General features: G+C 40.5%; 1 protein-coding gene across 1 annotated transcript in view; it reads right to left on the bottom strand.

The window, feature by feature from the left end:
• Nucleotides 1–823: 823 nt before the first annotated feature.
• The window catches only part of ANKRD55 (ankyrin repeat domain 55), a 49,303-nt gene continuing 29,456 nt past the window's right edge, over nt 824–20,670 (bottom strand). Inside the window, exons 7-11 of the mRNA XM_075079063.1 lie at nt 17,517–17,701; nt 15,636–15,803; nt 13,669–14,333; nt 8,096–8,197; nt 824–3,157 (exon numbers count right to left, since the gene is read on the bottom strand). Of these exons, the coding sequence (XP_074935164.1) occupies nt 2,889–3,157; nt 8,096–8,197; nt 13,669–14,333; nt 15,636–15,803; nt 17,517–17,701 (1,389 nt within the window). The 3' untranslated portion in view covers nt 824–2,888. The remainder of the gene's footprint in view (nt 3,158–8,095; nt 8,198–13,668; nt 14,334–15,635; nt 15,804–17,516; nt 17,702–20,670) is intronic.

The raw sequence follows: 20,670 nt of genomic DNA, 5'->3' as shown, positions 1-20,670 counted from the left end.
TGCTTACCTTTGAAGAGGCAATTAGATTTGCATTCCTTTCCCCAAAAAGTCAATTTCCTGCATTGTAGACCCAGGAAAAAAAACATTATTTCCTTGAAAATGATAAGGAAAAAAGGGGGAAGTGATATGAAAAATCAGCTAGCAGATGTCTCCTGTCATGCAAACTGATTATGCATTAATGCGTGTTTCTAGCTTCAAGTGACTGCACCTGAAATTCTGCATTTTTGAAGGAATCTTTTGAAAGAGTGTTATCTTTGATCAAAAAAATGTTCATTATTCAGCTTTGTCCCCCCATGCTGCATTAACTGCTGAATAGCAAAAGCAGAAAGCTGATTACTTCCTTTCTGGGAATGGAAGTGTCTAGCCTAAGGCATGGGGGGAATGTATCTGCCTTTCGCTCTTGCTGTAATACTGGAAACATCTGAAAATTGTTCAAGCCTCTGTGGGGAGCCAGCACAGACTTCTCCTGTATCTTTGTCTCCAGCCTGGAACCGCGGCTGGCAAACAAATGGGCACCACCACTATGTTTATATGATTGCCATTAGGCAGCCCAGGACTCTCCCAGGCCCTGGATAGGCAAGGTGACACAAGAGATTAGAGAGATTCACCCCCTCTCTTAAGGCCAATAATAGCTATGCGGATCCCCTTCTACTCAGGAAAAAATGGAGTTGCAGCATGTGACCTTCCTTTTTGAGGCATCCCAGTTTATAGCAAAATGATAGTTTTCTCACCCACTCAAAAGCACCAGAGTGGCGATGGAGTTAGAAACATTCGACCTCACTGGGATTTCCTTGCTGTGCCATTTGGTCTTCCTTCCATACACTGCACCCATTCCAAAGCAATGTGTTAAACTAAAGATAATTAACTTCTGCCAGAGTGGTTACTTTGGGCTCTCACTCTGTGAAAGCAAACCTCATTCTTGTAATGTCTACACTGAAACTTAGGGTTAAAATATAGGTTATTCCCTGTCAGCCAGAGCTGTATGAATTAGTTTCTCCTTCCTCTCTGTGCAGTCTGCACCAAAACCATCTGCTTTGTACTGTTTGATAGTGGCTTAAGGTCTGCACTGAAGCTTGAATGTTTCTAGGAACTGACATGAACCACTTGCCTCTTGTGTGAGACCACAGGGGGAGGTGCAAAAGGGCTGGAGTCAGCACAGAGAATTTGGGCATTGCAACTGGTGGATTTCGGGGGCAGAGAAGCTTAGGGGCTCTGGAGAGCAGAGCAGCTCAGTCAGTGACTCTGTGGAGCAAATACCAGTCTGCTATACTGTAGAAGGGACTCTGGACTTTTCAGTGAGGCTGGACTGAGCAGGACTGGTCAGGTGCAAAGACAGAGCATGCCAGAATTGATTTTTCCTTTAACAGAGTGTGCTTCTGTCATGCAGTACTTTTTCTGCCTTGCCCCAGGGACTAGGTTGCCTGTTAGGCCCAAGGATATGAGCTTTTTACTCTCACAGATTCCAGCAAGAAGCTAGAGGTTTACATCACTTGTTGAATTTGAACTTTATATCCTGACAGTTGTAGTAGATGTTTAAAAATAAAATATTCTTTTATTTGTGTGCAGAAGTTCCCTCTTCCCTATGTTGCATCAGAGCAGCTGTTGTGCTCTGCTTTTTGCTGTCTGGGATTCTCTGTGACAGCCACCAGCCATCCTAATATTTACAGTCATTACCGCAAGTTGGAAACTGCAGCTACTGGGACATGATTATCTTCTCTTTCCTGTCAGGTTTGTCTTTTACTGTGACATGGCAAAAGAAATGTTTGTACAGCTAATAAAACATTTATCTAGAGATAAACACAAATGCCATGTCCTGGTTGAGTGAGCTGCTGATGTAGTGCTAACGTAGGACAGGTTTACTAGCCGTGGTGTTACAGAAGGGGTGACAAAAGGGGACTCTTACCCTATCGTGCTGCCCACAGTAATGCCCGCAGCCCCTCTGTAATCAGATGTGGGGAAGCCTCCAGAATAATAGGAGCAAGATTTAGATAAGAATCCTGAAGCAAGAAGAGGTTGGTGTCTTTGTCAGCCTCTAAGAAAGGACAGTCTTGTAATGTGTTTAGTCAAAGGCTTATAGCACTTGCCAAGCCTCTTGACTGAACAGCAGTTGTTAGATTTCCTTCTTTAGTTCAGTGATCAAAGCGGTGAAATAATGCCTAATAACTGAGGACCGTGTAGTCCTTGTTGTATGAAAATAACAATACACAATTGCATTTTTGTCACTGAGGAATATGAAGAATTAAATGAGAGAGACATAAATCTGTCAGTGCAATCAACAGTTTTGAACAGGGTATGCTATAGTCCTGTCTGTCCCACAGGGATTAGTGTTTCATTGTGGTTTTTCAGTTTGTTGAATTTGCAAAACACACAAGCTTACAATGTAAAAAATATGTGAAAAACAAAAAGCCAAAATCCCTCATTTGCTAAAACTGCCTTTTATTTTGAGCTTCTTGTTTTAATCTTAAAAAGATATTTTTGATGGCACACAGCCTCGCATTTACAAACTGCAGAGTATCCCTGTCAATTTAAGTTTCCCTAATTCTGACTTTTAAATTGCGCAGAAAACCTTACTTTTTGTTCCTTTTTTCTGTGAAAGGCTTAACAGCACGTTGCTGCAATACAATTGCATGTTATGAAGATTCCATTCACCAAACAGATTTACAGCACATTAAATATTGATTTAGTAATTTCACCATAAATGAAAACTATAATGAAAATGCCTATATAAATACACAGTGCAGCTTTTGTGATGTGCTACCCTTTCTTGTTTATTGTTCATTTACACTCCACAAGAACATCATTAGTGCAAATTAATGAGATTTTACTGTACAGTTATCTTGTAACAAGCTCTTAGATATATTTCAACTGACTGAGGCCAGTGTAATGAGTTAATTTTCAGCATCTGGTTTGGTGAGAGGTTTCTCAAGCTCTTCTGCATGGTTAGATTCCTTCTGGCTTGGGATAGCAGGTAGGACACGGCTTGGTTTCAGAGGCTCTCCTGATAGACCAGGCAAGAGAGAATAGAGCAAATGACTCTGAGAATGTCCCCTTTTCTGGCATCTGGAGGTTGGGGCTGGTGGGAGAATAACTGCACCAGTCCTTAGGGAATTTAAAGGCAGGGATTTAAACTTCTTAGCACCCTGACATGGTAGCTGAACTAGAGAAAAAAAAAAAAAAAAAGAGAAAGAGTGCACAGAAAGTGAAAAGCACGACAATTTTACAAATGAGTTTGCTACTTTCAACTGTTGTTTGTCTTACGTTGTGTGTACTCAAACCTGCATTTGAAAAATGTGATCAAGATATGAGTAAAAAGTTGCTAAAGCCTGGAAGTGCTAATCTTCAACTGCAGAAAACACCTCCAGGGTTAAGCGATTTACTTTGTGTTGGTGATCAATAAGACTTGATAAGTTCAAAGGTTTACCTTTGATAAGCAGAGAATCTATAGTTTGTCTGAAGGAGACTTGGTTTGATTGGAGAGATTTCCACAAGACATTTTTTCATGAAAAACCACAGTCTGACTGCAACAGAAATGTTGCATGGGAATATATTATTTTTAACAAAACCTTTGTGGGAGGATGCTCTTTTACCCAAGGTAAATTCTGTTCAAAATCTTAGGAAGATGAAATGGAAGAATGTGAGGCACTGTGTCTGGTTGTTCTAGGCACAGTCAATCATGAAGGTAGGTCCACACGTGCCCTGCAAGTCACAGGTCACAAAAGTAGCCCATTACTCTGTAACACACTAAAACCCACACGGAAGCACAAAAGCCACAGTTGTACATCTCGTGTGTCAGAAGTAAGGAACCGTGGATTTCGGTCATCCTTAATCTACATGTCACACTCAGCAGTGTAATGCTGTTTGTGCTTTAAAGTTAATGTACTTCTAGATCTTCTCCAAATTGAAATCCTCAAGCTCCTTCATTCAGGCAAGCCACTAATTTCCTCATTTTTTAAAAGAAGAATCCAAAACCTTAATTGTAGACCTCTTTTTTCTGCCTTGGAATTTATTGTGAATTGCATTAGCTTCTTTTCATTCAATTCTCCATTTTATTCACAAGCTCTTTGTACACAAACAGTTTGGTTTTTTCAGTTTAACCATATGAAGTGTTCCCTACTGGAGTTAACACCATTTCTGTCTTAGCTACAGAATCTTCCTTGCAGTTTTTTACATTAATTTTTCCTTAGTTGCATTCTCATTCCACCTGTGATTTCCTTCCATCTGCATCTGTTGTTATGAATATGTGAAAGGCTATTAATGTTTTCCTCTGAGATGTTCTATTTTGAGTTTCATCTTACTACTCATGGCAGACTCCAGAAGGTTATTTGGATTCACTGTCTACTTTGCTGTCTTCATCCTTTGAAACTAACCACAAACGCTTCCTAGTGGTCAGGTATTAAAAACCATTCTTTGAGCTAACCACTTGCCCTCAGATTGGTGTGATGCTTGTGTCCTGGTTCTTTACATGCAGGAAAAATCCTGCTGTAAAGCACTCTGCTCAGAAGGTGACCATCTCAGGCTGTCATTATTATTCCATTTCCTAGTCAACTGCAATGAAAACCTGAGTGTTCAGGTTTTCATTTTTTTCTGGCAGGTCCTTTGATTATTCCCTTTTCATAATCTCTGAAAGAAATTTTCCTTGTGCAGGTTCAGGGAAATTCTACAGAAATGGGGAATGAAGAAGACTATTCTCTCTTAACCCAATGAAAATCTTGTGTGATTCCAGAGAAACATCTGAAGTTAATCTAGATTTGGACCATTTGCATAGAGGATAAACTGATAAATTAATTGATTTTTATTAGAAATAACAGACCACATAATCAACCGGTATAAACGGAGTAACTACTGCAGTCAATGTACCTGTGATAGTCTAGACCTTACAAGTCAATTTTGATCTTAAAAAAAATCCCCAGACAAAACTAAACATTCAGCATGCTTGAGGAACTCATAGGTAGAATGGTGGATGGATTTTCCTGAGGGCTGTAGAATAAAAAGCACATCACAGACTGCTTTGGTGTGTAAACCCAATGCATATTGAGAGGCTCACTTATTTCCCTCTTTGGAGCATAGGCATATGTTCATATATTCAAAGTTTACAGCTGTGTAGAATATCTCCCAAACACTTAATGTACTAGATAAGTGCTTAATGATGGGTTTAAGTAGGGCAAAACCAGTGTAGTTTAACTTCACCCCCATGACCAGGTAGTCATCACAAACCCATGCTCATTCAAAGAAGTAAAAAACAGCGTCCAAATATAAACACTTTCCACCTGGTCCTACCTACTGTACTCAGTTCAGGATATTCAATAAGAATTTAGGCCTGGGACATGGATGGCTTTGAAATAATACATATAATGAGTGGTGTTAGTGTATATATTGAAACACATAGGCCTGAATCCTGTACTGGGGTCTGTGACAGGCAGAACCCTTAAGGCTGATTGCCGTACATCCAGAAGCTATATACAGCAAAAGCACCAGTGATTATTCATGTTCAGAGGGCAGAGACAGCTACCAAAGACCTAGTGATACATAAGAGCTACTAATTCAGGGAGCCTTTTCCACTCAGCAGTGACTCTTCAGTTGCTGCTATTACAAACTGCAGAGGCAAGAATAAGGCTGTCAGGGAGGCATTGCCCAAGGAGTATGTACTCCAGCAAAAGGGATGATGGCTCTTAGACTCTTCCTTTTGCAAGCAGTGGCTACCCCTCTGCAGAGAGGAGGGTGCTTTGTGGAATCCTTTGCTCTTAACTTGAGAAAGAAGAAACTTCAACTCATGATGAATAACAGCAAAACCAATCACTGATCCCCAGAAAATAATGTTAAATGACCTACAGAAATAGATCTTTTTGTTTGTTTGTTTGTTTTTCAACAAATAATAACCCTACTATGGCTTCAGACCTTCTAAGCCACATGAAGAAATGAGAGCAGCAGAGAGTTCTCTGGAAGTCCCATATTTGTTTGGAAAATTATTCTGGCATTGTGTGAGCGGTGTGATAGTTGTAAGCATGTTTTCCAGGGGTCCTTGTGGGAGTCACATGATGAGATAGAAAGGGTGTACTGGTGGTGGAGCAGCAGCATGCAGAATGACATGAGATACCAGGCTGTGCTGAGGCTACTCAAGAATCCGTGTGAGGGACCTCTTTGGCCCTGGGAACATCTGGAGGGTGGGAGTTTATGAAACATGGTTTGAAGTCATGCAAATACTTTTTTCCTAGGCTATAGTTTCATTCACATTATCCTCTCTTTAACTTGTATTTTTAAATGTTTTGCTTAGAGATTAAAGCATCTCTTCCTTTTTTTTCATTGCCCTTCCTTTTTTGGGAGATGTTTCTTCTTTCTGTTAATCTCTGAGTGGTTTCAGTTCTCTTTCTAATTTATGCTTATTTTATTGTTCTAGCTCCCTGGTTGCCTTTTTTTTTTTTTTTTTTCCCTTTCAGTGTCTTTGGTGCATGTTTTTAACACACATCTTGTGTAACAAAAACATTAGAGGAACACAAATGTCTATACTCAAACTTCGTTGCTGGAGACATTTGCCTGGATAAAGGCTGTGTCCAGAACAGTAATATTTTTAGAGCTGGATGGAGGATGGGTAAAATCTTGGCTCTGAAACAGTTATTAGGAAAGCTCCAGGATCAAATGTCTCATTTGTGTTAACAAAGAAGAAATGTCATCTATTTTGCAAATAACTTTGCTTTTCTGTTATTGGCTTGAACCAGAGTTCAAGCAGTAATCACACCTGGATAAATGTGCTGTGTTAGTTAATTAAACCATGATTATTAGCTATGATTCTTGTATCTTACTTGTAAAACACAGGTTTTGGCATGAGACTAAAACTAAAATCCTGGCTGTTTGTATGAATTACTGCAAGAACACTAGTGATTATGAAATAATTTTTTTTTTTAGGATTTTGCTTACAACTAGCTATGTTTTAACTAGAAGACATGGAGAACGTAAGTAGAAAGCTTAAAAATAGAAGACTTGGAGCTTGGGTTTTGAAAGCAGTTAGATTATTTTCTTTCCTCTGAGCAGACAGAGAATACCACCTCAATATTCCACATATCTCCACTTTTCTTCTTCTCTTATTTACTGTGCTGCAGCAGTGCAGGGTTCTGTGTTTCCCCTACTCAATGTGATGTTCCCTATAAAGCTACCTCTGCCGTTTCGTTTTTAGTAATATTATTATAGCTGCAGAATTGCTTCTGAAGCTCAGATCATAAGAGGCAATGAATCTTAAATTTAGCTCTGAAATGTGAATGCTTTGGGACCTGGTTGATCTGCAGAATGACAAATAGTAAACTGCAAATCCTCATCCAAAATAACATTGGGAGATTTGAACTTAGTGGAGCACAAGAATGGGAGGGCAGGACACTGCTGGGAGTAAGGCTAGAGTTTGTATGTGAAGAGCATCCCAGTTGCTGACGGGATCCAGCCTGGGACACTCACTAGGTCTTGACACAGTGCTGGGGCTGTGGGAGTAGGGTGGGGCTTTTCCTGCTGTTTGGGGCCTTGCTTCTTACTGCCTTGGGAATGAGGAGCTGGCTGGAAGTGCAGAGGAAAAAAAAACAGGCTGTTGCTCTCTCAATCCCTTTATTTTAGCTCCTGTGTTATAGAAGCTACCCAAACCAGTCGCTGTTAGAATGAGAGAAATGAATGATTCCAGTCCTCATGTGAAAGCTAGTCTATCTGCTGTACTTAAGACAGAGACAGATAGAATATCTTTTCATCTATGTAACAATCAGAAAATGACAAAGTTTTTGGAAACTTGATGATCTTGTTCTAATCTCGTCCCACAAATTTTTGCTAGCAAAAGGACACAAAAATTAGTGTCATGATACTTTTCATGCTGTCTGCAGAAGAGTCATTCCTTGTCCTGGCTTTCATCTCCCATATCCAACCTTTCTCTGCCATGCAGTCATTTGGGTACTGTCATCCATCTCTGTGGGCAGGGAGGTTGGACTAGACAATCTCCAAAAGTGCTACCAACCTCAGCCATTCTACAATGCTGTGAAAAACAAACATGAAACCTCTCTGAAGCCCTCACATGCCAGTGACAGAGGTGTACAGTATGATAATGTAACTGAGGCTTGCCTGTACTTACTTTTGTGAGAACAGTGGTTGGGTATGGGAGCTAGGCTGTTCCGTACAGGAGTAAGATTTTTTGTTTTGGGTTGGTCTATGGACATCTGTTGAAAATTTTTACCTGTGAAAGAAAAAGATAATCTGTTACCATATGAAAATAATTGTACATAATATGGTGCACTGTGATCTCTGGCTTCTAGAAAAAAAGGTAACTTAGTAATTTTCAGAAATATGGAATAACAAGAAACCACCGACTGAAAAAAGCTGTTGTTTTGTTCTCTTTACATTCATTAAAAGGAGTGACTGATTTAATATAACCTTCACATGTACTCTTATCACTTCCTTTCATACAATACAGTAAGTGGTCATAAAACAGGCACAGTCCAGAAGCTAGGTCCATATAAGAACGTATGGACACTAAATTTATAGAAATATTCAACTAGATGGATTTGATTTCAGTGCTGAAGTTTTAGTTTGCAAACTTTTCTAATAGGGTCTCAACCTTTCTAGGACTAGAACACAAATGAAGTTCAACTGCTGGTTGGAAAATGAGACTGGTGGACATCTGTCAGCAGTAAAGATGAGCTTTGAGAGGGTTTTGCTGCACTTGAAAACGTAGCAGAACTGATATAAATTGATACTGATTCTTATTAAACTATGTTAATGGCAATTTCATTTTTACCAAGAAGAATATATCCTGGAAAATGAAAGATTAATTGTCTAACTGTTGCATTTCACTGGCTAAGATTAAAGTGAACTTTCTTCTAGTTCTAATAAAAAAGGCAATATGTGAGATGGTGTAATCCATTCATATACATTCGTATGCATTCAATATATGCATATGTATTTCACTACATAAATGACACATCAAATATTATTAAAAAAGTAGAAACTCAAGCATCAAATCAACATTTTCCCAAGATCCTTTTCCTGAGTTGAACTTATTGTGTGACATTTGAGTCCCTCAAATTTTTCTTTTTTGTTATCCCCAGATCTGAGATGAGCCTTGTAAGTAGTCTTGAGTTGTCTTACCAAACAGCTGCTCATCCCACATGGTGTTGCAACATAGCTCATTGCAGAGCAAGCATATGCTCTGTCGGCATGCAGAGACGAGGGGAGACACAGGTTGGATGCAGTAGGACATCTTAAGCAATAGGAAGTAATGGAATGATGTAAATTGCCTTTGTAGCTTTGTAGCTGATACTTGAAGACACCTATGTATTGCTGGGCTGCTTAAGATAAAGCTATCGGAAAATAGTTGTAGAACAGTTTCCTAGAGGTGCAGTTATCAAGACTGCTGGAACTATGTAACTGACTAAACGGATTCTGTGTGAAAGGAGCCAAAGAGTTGTTTATCATACAAACCCCCACATTATAGTGCAGCCTTCAGCTCAACATGGAGAAAGATTCTGGTCCAGAGACCATGGCAGTTGATAGACATTGCATCAATCTACTGGATCCTGTGGGTAAAGCTGATGCATATTGGGCTAAAGCATGAAGTCTCTAATGAATGAGCTGTGTCTAATGGAAACAGACTTCGGTTTCCTTTTCCCATGTTTTAGTCTTTATTTAGTCTTTATCACTTCTCCAGGGTGATCAAAAAGTGGGTATAGAAGTTGGTAAATTTCTTCTATTGACATTGCATCCACTGTGCACAAAGAAGTAAATGTATTGATTGTAAAACAGCAGAGAATCAAGTCTGCTGCTCCCATTAGTGCAATTTGAGTTATATTGGTTTTAGTGATTCTTACACTGAGAACTAATGGCTTATTATGTATGTACCATTATGGCTTTGATGATGGGAGGTTGTTTTTCCTATCAGGAGATGTGTTTATCTCATAGATGGGGATATCTGGCAGCAAAACAACAGTACAAAGCATAATCATATTTGCAAGACTGATATAAATGCTTGGAAAGGAATCCTTGTTTAAAAGTTCTGGTATCAAGTAGGAGTATTATTCTGCTCTTTCTATCTGCTCCATGTAATATCAGAGAAAATTTTTTTTCTTTCTTTAAGACATCATCATTGTCATCCCCAAAGGCATATTTATGGTGGCATTTATTTTTGAATGAAATGGAAAGGAGGCAGTTTCATTATTATAAAATGCAGGACTGTTCTGCATTTCATTTACTGACTTTATTTACAGGTTGTTCTTTCATTTTCCTTTGCATTTAGGTAGGTGAACCACATTGTGATGTGTTTTGTGGAAAAGTTGTAAATATTATGATGAATGTCCCACTGTAAGTCAGTCCTTCAGTCTGAGAAAGAAACAGCCACATTGATCAGCTTTGCTCTACATTTTCCTGTCCAAGAAGTGCTTCCTTTTGGACTATACCATACTGCTTATGCCAACATAAGCAAAATAATAGCCTATTTTTTACATTATTTGTTCAAGCAAATATAAGGTACTGGGCTGCTGTAATAAAACGTTAATAAAGTATGGCCTTAGACCTGGAAGGTTAGTAATCTAAAAGATGAGTGGGTGATAGAAGGAGGCTGTAGCTGGTTAGAAGGTGCCAAGAGCTGCCTTACATTTGAGACAGGCTTCCTTTTACCCATGTTGCTTGCGATTTCTCTACTTAGACCATTTTCCCTGTGGGAAGCAGATGGTAGTCCATTTTGCAAAAAGATGATTGCAAAGCTCATAAATACAAAATGCTTCAGATTGTGGAAGCCAGCTCAGCACTGTGGCTGGCAAACACTCTTGCAATATTGACAGTAGTTTTTGGTATAGTCTATCTTTGCTCTCCCCAGAGAGCGGAGGGCAAGACAAAGTAGTTATTCTGAGAGAAACCAGTGGCATGATAGTAAGGTAAGTGTCATTGCTACCCACAGCAACCTCTCCCCTTTGTGTAAGTGCTAAGGCTCAGCTAGTAAATTGACTCATCATTCATTTCCAGGAGCACAAAAACCAGAACAAAAAAACCTCGAAAAATCCCCATCTATGTTCCAGCTGCCTTAGTAGCAGTAAGCACAAAAATTCATTCTGACTTTAGTAAAGGGCATGGTCACACAAGGCAATCAACGCTGTGTGTCAGCTGAGAAAATAATTTTCAAATTGACTTCACCTAGATTATTGATATCCTGCCCTGGATATTCAGTGATTAGGAAATTACATGTAGCCCCAAGAGTCATGACTTGAGAAATGTAGTATTAACACTTCAGTGTCCTTCAAAGACCAGATGTTGGTTTTTTTCCCTCAGCTAGGCCTCCTGCAGAAAAAAAAGCAATGAGGAAATATCTTTCCTCAGAGAGAGCTGCCTGCACAGCACTGCCGGCTGGGCAGGAGCCAGGCTTACTCTGCCTCTGGTCCCTGTAAGTCCTGCAGGCACAGTGAACTGGAGACCTGGAAGCCCTGGAGCTCATATGGTAAATGAAGTTCTAATTCACAGCAAATCAGGTGGCTTTAATTACGGAGGCACACACATAGATGTGAAGAGGGATAAGCAGATCTTTTTATCCTGAAGAAATGTTAGGCAGTATCTGAGTTGTGCAATGTATTCCTGTCAGACACTCTCTGCCTCCTTACAAGCTTTTAATTCACATGCTTCAGTGGAAGTTCTTTTTGCCAACTACAGGAACCTTTTTATTTTTGGAAAGTTTTTTAAAGGGAGCTGGTACACAGAGACCTAGGCTTAAAGCAGACTCAGGTTTTGTTTTCTTTGAGGGAGGTAACAAACTGTCAGAGATGAAATTACTTACTCTTCCTTTGGACATACGAAGGCAGCTCCCATTGTAACAATTAGAAGATTTCCCATAATTAGTATGATTTTCCCCTCATTCATGCATGTAGACTGCTGGTCCTATACTGAGTCCCTGTGCAGATCATGGGGAGCCCTGAGTGGATGCACAGGGTCCACCCTGATTCAGCTGGTTGCAGATTTTTGCCATAGGATGTTCTTTGTCCAGAGCAAACAAGGATTTAACCATACAGTATTCTACAGTCTTAAGAAAAATCTATAATCACATTTTAAGTAACATGGTAGTTACTTCCACATCAAATGTATTCGTAGTCTAGATAATTCCACCAAGAAATATTTTCCCATAGTTGTCCTCAGGTTTGGTTTATGTCATTTCAGTACATTGCTCATCCTACTGTCAACATGAATGATCTCAAATATCTCAGCCTGACCGTACCCTATTGTATTTAGGATGTAAAGAAGCTCTGCATGTTTTATTGTCTTCCACGTGTGAGCTGAACCTTGCAGAGTTCAGTGTAGAAAGAGTCATGCCAGAGCAATCCTTGCTAGCCATGTGGAGTTCGGGGTTTATATGGTTGAGTGAATAGCTGAAGAGTGCACAGTAAAAAAGAAGTGACACATAGAGACCAGGTCTGTCAAGCTTTCAGGACGTGGCCTGCTGTTCAGGAAGTGGAACTTTTTGAATAGCTCCTTTTCACCCTGAAAAACTATTTCCAGCCTTTATTTGCGCAATGTAGGATGATCTGTCATTCTGAAATTGCCATCTCTATTCTTATTATTAGAGATGTGAACAAAGATTTGCTGTTTTATAGGTCCCTTCACTTAGGAGTCAGTACAGTTTGCACTATCATGCAAGCTCAGATAGTGACCTGACATAACTGAGGGTTCTTCTCAGACAGGATTTCCATTCACTCCTCTTTCCACTGGAGGATAATGGCTCATGTCTTGATGAGGGTAGATTAATTTATTGTGTAACATTTACTCCTTGTAATGGTGTGCTGGTAAGTTTGGGGATTGCTTTTGCTTGCTTCATTTTTAGTTGGATATTACAGTGATTGGAAGGCATGCCAGATGTGTTCAATTTTGGCATGGGACTAATCCCAAAGGAGATGAAGCTGGAGACACCAATATGTTGAAGTAAACTCGAGCACATGGGCCGGCCAGCTAGATTGATTTAAACATGGATGTGAGTCAAACAAAGTACTAGATCCCAAATCCTGCCAAACCCTGGTTTTGAGTTTACTTCAGAATTCTGATGCTCTGCTTCATTACTGTTGCATTACAGTTTCCAAACCACAACATAAAAGCGTTTACTCTGTCTCTGTAAATTTAGCAACCTGAATTCAGCTTTGGGGAAACCATAAGAACAGCACATTAGACCAAATAGCTAACACTCAGGGTGGGGGAGTGAGAAGGGGTGACGCCACAGCCTGGAGACAGAATATGTTTGTAAGGATAAAGTAGCGTGTGGTGCAGAGGCATCTGGCATGGCACACGTGGACTGCACATCTACTTCCAGGACTAAATGTGGACACAAGGCAGCAGACGTGGCAGTGGGTGTTAATGCGAAATTCACACAAAGCACATGTATAATCTGGAGGCACTTACCTTGCTCAGGTACCTTATGTGCTTCCTAACTACCTGAATTTTTGCTTTCTCATCAGACCTACATAAATCTCTTATTTCCCACACCTAAGCAGCTTGCTTCAGCTGTCAGCTGGTGTCCTGTCTATATGCTATCTGTGATCGCTACTACATGCAGGGAGAAGAAACTGAAAAAGATAGTAAAGAAATAGAAATGGCATGGGTCATACTTACCTTTTTTTCTGACTCAGCTTGCCACATCAGTAGAGATTATAGGATTTGGAAGATAGAGAGGAAAGAAATTACCTGATGGAGAACTGGGAAGTGAGGGAAGGCGGGGAGGGCACAAAAGCACATGGTGAGATCTATCAGAGTTTAAGCCATTTATCAGTTTGTCTGAAGGAGTCCTAGTACAGACTTTGTAGGAGAGTAGTTGGTTAGAGTCTGTGTTCCACGGATGATCCAACAAAGCCTGACACTTTCTTCTGTGGTCCAGCAAGTTGTGTTCACTCCTACTCTTTTGAGACTTGTATGCAAAATGGTGGGTGCTGGTGCTGGACGAGAAGCTTGATGTTGTGCTCTGGGAAGCAGTTAGGAAGGAATTGCCCACAGTGATTGGGGGAAGGCTCTGTGTTCTGATGGGCAGAAGTCCCTGACACTCTGGTGGCTTCTTTTCTGGTATGAGGTACTTTGTGTCTGTGCTCCTTCTTTTAAAGTCAGCAGTGGTCATACACTCATCTGGAATGTCTTTGCAGTTTGTGTCCATAATGCAATCAAAAGTGGTGATGATGTCATCTACTTCTGAGGTCTCTTCTCTAGGATATTGGTCTCTGCTTCTCTCCTTCTGTCTGGTTTTCTGATCATCTCTCTTCTTTTTGCAAGAGAAGATGTGGTTCAGCATACTGAATCGTCCTTCTTTCTTTAGGGGTCTGTTGTTCTGGGAAGGAAACTGATGAACTGGCTCAGATCTACTGGAAGTACAAACCAAAATGTGATGTCATTATTGCCAAATAATGAAAAAAAATACTGCCTGTGTTAGGCCATGGAATGGGGTATATACTGTTCAGATACATTTGCAGGGGTGGTTCAGTGGGGCAGAAACTTAGGACTCCAAATTTGTAATCAACAAATACTGAAAATCATACCGCATTGCTCCACTCTTTCTTACAGGGTTCATTGCCTTATATTCATCTTAATGTAGGCTCAGTGTAGCTATCAGGAAAAAACCAAACAAACTTTTCTGGCTTCAGCATCTACCAGCTGCAGAACCATTACCCTTAATAGTGAGCCAAGATCTAATAATAACAAGAAGAAAATGCCTGGATCTTTAAAACCAAGTGGTCTTTGTATTATGTCATATTTGGAAAATGATATTTCCAATAGCACAGTTGTTGCTAACACTGTAACAAAGGCACTAGTTCACCACTCCTTCCCTTTCCCTTTCCCTTTCCCTTTCCCTTTCCCTTTCCTTTTCCCTTTCTTCTTCCCCTTTCTTCTTTCCCTTTCCCTTTCTTCTTTCCCTGTTCACCTCCCCCCCTCCTTCCCCTTGTCTTGCCTTGCCTTGCCTTGCTATACTAAAGTGGCCCGGCACAGTTTCATAAGATCTATCAAGATAATTACCTACAGTGGTGTTGCTGTAGACATTTTTAGATGAGATTTTGACTAATCATCATTTCAGACCTATTCCGACAGGCAGAGCACAGGAGGAGGAGGAGGAGGAGAGGTAATGTCACCCATATCTCACAGTTTGTAACACAGGAAATAATACTAAGTGCTGACTGGAAAGGAGGGCAAAGCACAAAGAAATGTGATGATAAATGTCTTTGTAAGTGCATGCTTGTTTACCAAAGTTGAAGAACTGAAATTAATTAAATGACAGCTGCTGAAACATGAGAAATACAAAGAGAGAGGAAGATCATAAGCAATGGTAAAAGAATTATACTTTTTAACAGGAAACACTCAGAATAAAAAGAGACAATCATGGTAGAGAACTAAAGAAGGCTAGGAAAACACTCCCAAACCTTTACACTGAGGGTGAAAACTTGAAATTAATTACCTATCTGGCAAAGCTGCTTTTGTGTTCAGTCTATCCCTCTGTCGGCTGACTAATTCTAGTGCTTCTATTTTGGTGGAAAACCTGAACTGGGTATTGCATATGAATCGAGGAGACATCACCCAGGGCTCAAACCCTTCAGTAGCATACAAAAAGCAAAAAAAAAAAAAATTTTCTAGTCAGTGACAACATGTGAGTAAGATGTGAACTTTTGCTTTACCTGCTTTCCTGAGACAGCAGCGTGATGCATGCTGTGTGCCCACAGTACATTGCATATGTCAGAGGAGTGTTTTCATTGATGTCTCGAGGGCTGCTGTCTATCCCCAACTCTAGCAGTGTTTGCACACAGTCAGCCTTCCCTGCTGCTGCAGCCCAGTGCAAAGGTGTCCTACGGAAAAGGGGGAATATCATTAATATAGATGAATAAATTTACTATCGAAACATTAATGACACGAGGTGTGCTCCTATGCTACTCATCCAGATTCACTACATCCGTTTTAAGGAATTCTCCAGCAGCCTACCCCACACTGCTGTAGCTGCCAGTGGTGGTAATAAGGCCGCAGGCTGGCATCTATCTATGTGCACCTATTTAGCTGTAGAGGAAGTAGATATGGGGCTGCAGAATGCCTAAACATGTTATATAATAGCGTCTCTTCCACTGCCAGAATTACAGAGTGGGAAGAGCGCCTGAAGATTTCAGAGCAGAATTTGAAAAAAATCTTTGTAGTGACCACTGCATCGGACAAGTTCTTCTCATCTTTACACCAAACACAATTAGCAATGGTTGGCTCAGGGCTTTCCATAAAGGTAATAGGAGAAGAACCCTCCCCCAGATGAATGAGAAGGACTGGACATATCTACCAGACTTTCATTGCCCCTTTGCCAGTTTCTGTGTTCTTTGAGGGGCACAGACAGGAGCAGATATAATTGTCTTGAATCTGTGTAGGAGAATCAAACAGATTTTCTGCTTAGCAGAAGATTTGTATCTTGTCTATGGAAACTTTTGTCCACTTTCCAATTGTAATACTTTGCTCTTGTGAAAAATCTGAAAGCACAAAAAACACCATAAGAAAACTGTGCAAGAATGAAAAATAAAACTGACTTTCCTCTGCCTGTTTCTTTGCAATCCCAGTGATTTCACGTGGTTACAGTCAGAAACACAATAGAATGGAAATTAGCTGTGTGTTTGTAGTGAACATCTTATCTTTTCCTCTCTTCAAGTATAATACCTTCTATGGAAATATCTGAGAATGTGTAATAGGAAGTTGTGTCTTACTGAGCTCTTGAGTGTAGTTAAACTCCTCCCTTTGCCCTTCTTTCCACAGAAACACAGCCTTCTCAACTACATTTTACTGATGTTTAAAAACTTCTCCAGAACCCTGTTGGTTTTATTTCTGTTCCATTTTATTGCACTTTTCCATGAAGACTGCTATTATTTTAAGTACCTGAAGGCCTAAGCCAAGAAAACCTTGGCTTTTGCTCCACTAAGCAGGGTAATCAATACAAACAGTCAGTTGGTTGTGTATGCATTAATTTGTGAGCAAAGTTCCAAGGGAGGTAGGTGTGGGGTGAAAAATAAAAGACGACAACCCTTCTGCATTTATGATACAGGGATTTCATCCTGGAACAAATCAGATTCCTTGTTGGAATAGAAAGTGAAGGTCCCCTGGTTCTATAGGAATACTGTGTTAGCATCTTAAATGCAACAAGGGAACACTGCCATTTCTTAAATACAAATAGCAGCAGGATCCCAGCTTCAAGTTGTAGGATCCTGTTCTATTGTTTTGAAAAGAATGTTCACTTTTGATTGAATGAAGTTAAGTCAAGTGGTGACGAAGTCTTTTCACATATCATCTTATCATTTCCTACCAGAAACACAAAGTTAAATAACATTCCTACTAGTCAGTTATTATAGTAGATATGATACATGTGAGCTGGACTGCTTTGCAGTGTTTCTGAGCAAGCACAGTTCTCTCCAAGTGCAGTTCATTAATTAGGTCATGGCCTATGAAACAGGAAACACGATTATAGAATAAACAGAGCTAGTCTCAGGTTCATAGAAAGGAAGCAGCAATTTTAGTTTCAGAGTTTCCATGGTTACCTGTCATCCACATCAAGGGCCTGCAGGTTGCACTCTGGGACTTTAGCCAGATCACTGATAATATCACTGTAGCCTGCAGCAGCAGCAATGTGCATACATGTTTTGCCATTCTCATCATCATAGTTTATTATTGATGGTCCCTGGTAGTGGTCCAGAATGATGGAACACAGAATCCTGTTGCCACTCTGGGAGGAGGTTCAGAGAAGAAAAGCATTTTAGAATGAAGTTCACACCAAACTGCATTTTCTCAGCTAGAGAAAACTAAATACAATAATGGTATTTTGTTTTGTGTATACCAGATTCCCCAGGTATGAAAGCCAAAAGCTTCCAATCTCCTGCTGGGAACTGGGTTTGCTTTATGAATTTCCTAGAACACTCTGAACACTGGAAAAATAATAAATAATGTACACTGCAAATATCTCCAGAAGTTACAGAGTGTAAATTACTCAGCAGCTTTCTCAGAAGTAATTTGGGGTTTTTGCTGTTTTGCTGATCCAGAGTCCAGAAAGATATGAGCCTATATTTTCTCACAGAAAATCAGCGTTGGAAAGGACCTCAGAAGACCAATCCACTTCTGTAAGCCTGTCCAAGTACACCTAGAAAAGCCATGTCAAATATTTGCTCAAGTGGTTCTTGCAAGCTGTCTTAGCTAGTTTGCTCCAGTGCTTCAGTGTCTTAACAGAAAGTTGACATTGTTCTCTAACCTGACATTGTTCTCTAACCTACAAATGGAACGGAATATTTTATACCCTAACTTGGTGGAAACAGAGAAAAAGAATTGGTGGGGTTTTTTATAACAACATAGAAACACAAGGTCCTTCTAGATCATCAAATTTGATCCCTGCAATCACTTGCAGCTATGTTACGTCATCCCTTCCACAAACTTACTGTGTCCATTAAAAGCAATTAATATTTTTGTCCTCATTACTCCCAAAGGAAGGCAGTTCAAGAACTTGTTTGCTTTAACGATGAGTATCTCTAATTTCTATGCATACCCTTGGGTGATTTATGTCCCTTTCTGTGCCAGCATTATTATTTAGATTAAATACTTCTTTCCTCTAACTGGTATTTGTTCTTCAGATGTATTTATAGACAATCATCATATCCCTTCTGAGCTGTTCTCTTGCCGCTCCGGTCAATCAAGGTCTTTTAAGTTTTCGTTGTAAAATATGCTTTCTCTTTCTCTCATAAACCTACTAACCCTTCTCCTTTTGTGTTTTAGTTGTGTATCCTTGGAGAGGGGTGATTAAAATTGTACCTAGTCATACACAGACATTTTGCCGGGTCTTTGTACAATGACACTAGCTCTTCCCTATTTATGTTAGAAATGTCATGTCACAGAACAGCATTTGCCTTATTCACAGCTGTGTCCCGTTAGAAGCCCCTAGTCATTTTGGAATAACCCTTTACACCTTGGTACTTCTCTTCCATAGCTGTTTCCAATCATAGAGTTTCTAGTTTCTGGGAGGACCTTCTGTTATTAGCACCCAAGTGCATGACTTAAATGCTTTTTCCTATTCAATGTTGTCCCATTTGTATTACTTTAGACTTGAAGGTGATCCAGCTTCCCCTGTATGATAACCCCATTCTTTTCTGTTAATGTCTTCCATTTTTTATTATTGGCAGATTTCATCAGAATGCCCCTGTATTTTGTGCCAAGTTATTATAAAAATATTAAGCAAGATTGATTTCAAGCCTTATCCCTGAAAGTAATTTCCTTCCAGCATCTATTCAACATTTAATTATTACTCTTCAATTCCTGATGCTGAGATACAACTTCTTTTGCTTCTCTGTACTTTTGCCTATTATTTTGTGATATGTCTGCTTATTCTAAATACATCTTTTAAAGATGGATAGTCATCTTTTATATCTCAAGCATCTTCTACAAACTTTTCCTCTCTGCTCTTGGGATACAAATTCCTACTATGTTTGCACCATTGACAGGATACATTCCAGGTCCCTGGAACGTACTGGTCTCAGAGCTTCTTGGCCCAGCTGGGAATTCCCTTAATTTACCAAAATGTGCCCTTCTGAAATCAGGAATTTTGTTTTGTATGTACTTTGTTTACTCACCTGTTTAATTTAAAACCTACTTAGGATCATGCCATCCAAGCTTATTTTCTATGACCAGCTGTTTTATAACATCACAGAATCACATAATCACAGAATGGTAGGGGTTGGAAGGGACCTCTGGAGATCATCTTATCCAACCCCTCTGACTGAGCAGGAACACCTAGAGCAGGGGGCACAGGAACGCATCCGGGCGGGTTTTGAATGTCTCCAGGGAAGGAGACTCCACAGCCTCCCTGGGCAGCCTGTGCCACTGCTCTGGCACCCTCACAGCAAAGAAGATTTTTCTCATGTTTAGCTGGAACTTCCTGTGTTCCAGCTTGTGCCCATTGCCCCTTGTCCTGTCATTGGGCACTATTGGAAAGAGTCTGGCCCCATCATCCTGACACCCACCCTTTAGATATTTATAGGTATTGATGAGATCCCACCTCCGTCTTCTCTTCTCCCGGCTGAACAAACCCAAGTCTCTCAGCCTTTCCTCATAAGGCAGATGCTCCAGTCCCCTGATCATCTTCGTAGCTCTCCGCTGGTCTTACTCCAGCAGTTCCCTGTCCTTCTTAAACTGGGGGCCCAAAACTGGACACAGCACTCCAAATGTGGTCTCATTAGGGCAGAGTAGAGGGGGAGGATAACCTCCCTCAACCTGCTGGCCACCTTCCTTTTTATGCAGCCCAGGATACTGTTGTCCTTCTTGGCCACAAGGACACAGTGCTGGCTCATGGTCAGCTTGTTGTCCACCAGCACTCCCAGGTCCTTCTCAACAGAGCCGCTTTCCAGCAGGTCAACTCCCAACCTGTACCGGTAGATGGGGTTGTTCGTCCCCAGGTGCAGGACCTTGCACTTGCTCTTGTTGAATTTGTGAGGTTCCCCTTGGCCCAGGTCTCCAGCCTGTCCAGGTCTCGCTGGATGGCAGCACAGCCTTCTGGTGTATCAGCCACTGCTCACAGCTTGGCATCACCAGCGAACTTGCTGAGGTTACACTCTATCTTATCGTCCAGGTCATTGATGAATATGTTGAACAGGACTGGACCCAGCACAGACCCCTGGGGAACACCCCTAGTGACAGGCCTCCATCCAGATTCTG

The sequence above is a fragment of the Phalacrocorax aristotelis genome, chromosome Z, assembly GCF_949628215.1.
Source record: "Phalacrocorax aristotelis chromosome Z, bGulAri2.1, whole genome shotgun sequence".
NCBI lineage: Eukaryota > Metazoa > Chordata > Aves > Suliformes > Phalacrocoracidae > Phalacrocorax > Phalacrocorax aristotelis.
The sequence above is the reverse complement of the archived record's forward strand: the minus strand, read 5'-3'. Positions and strand labels throughout refer to the sequence as shown.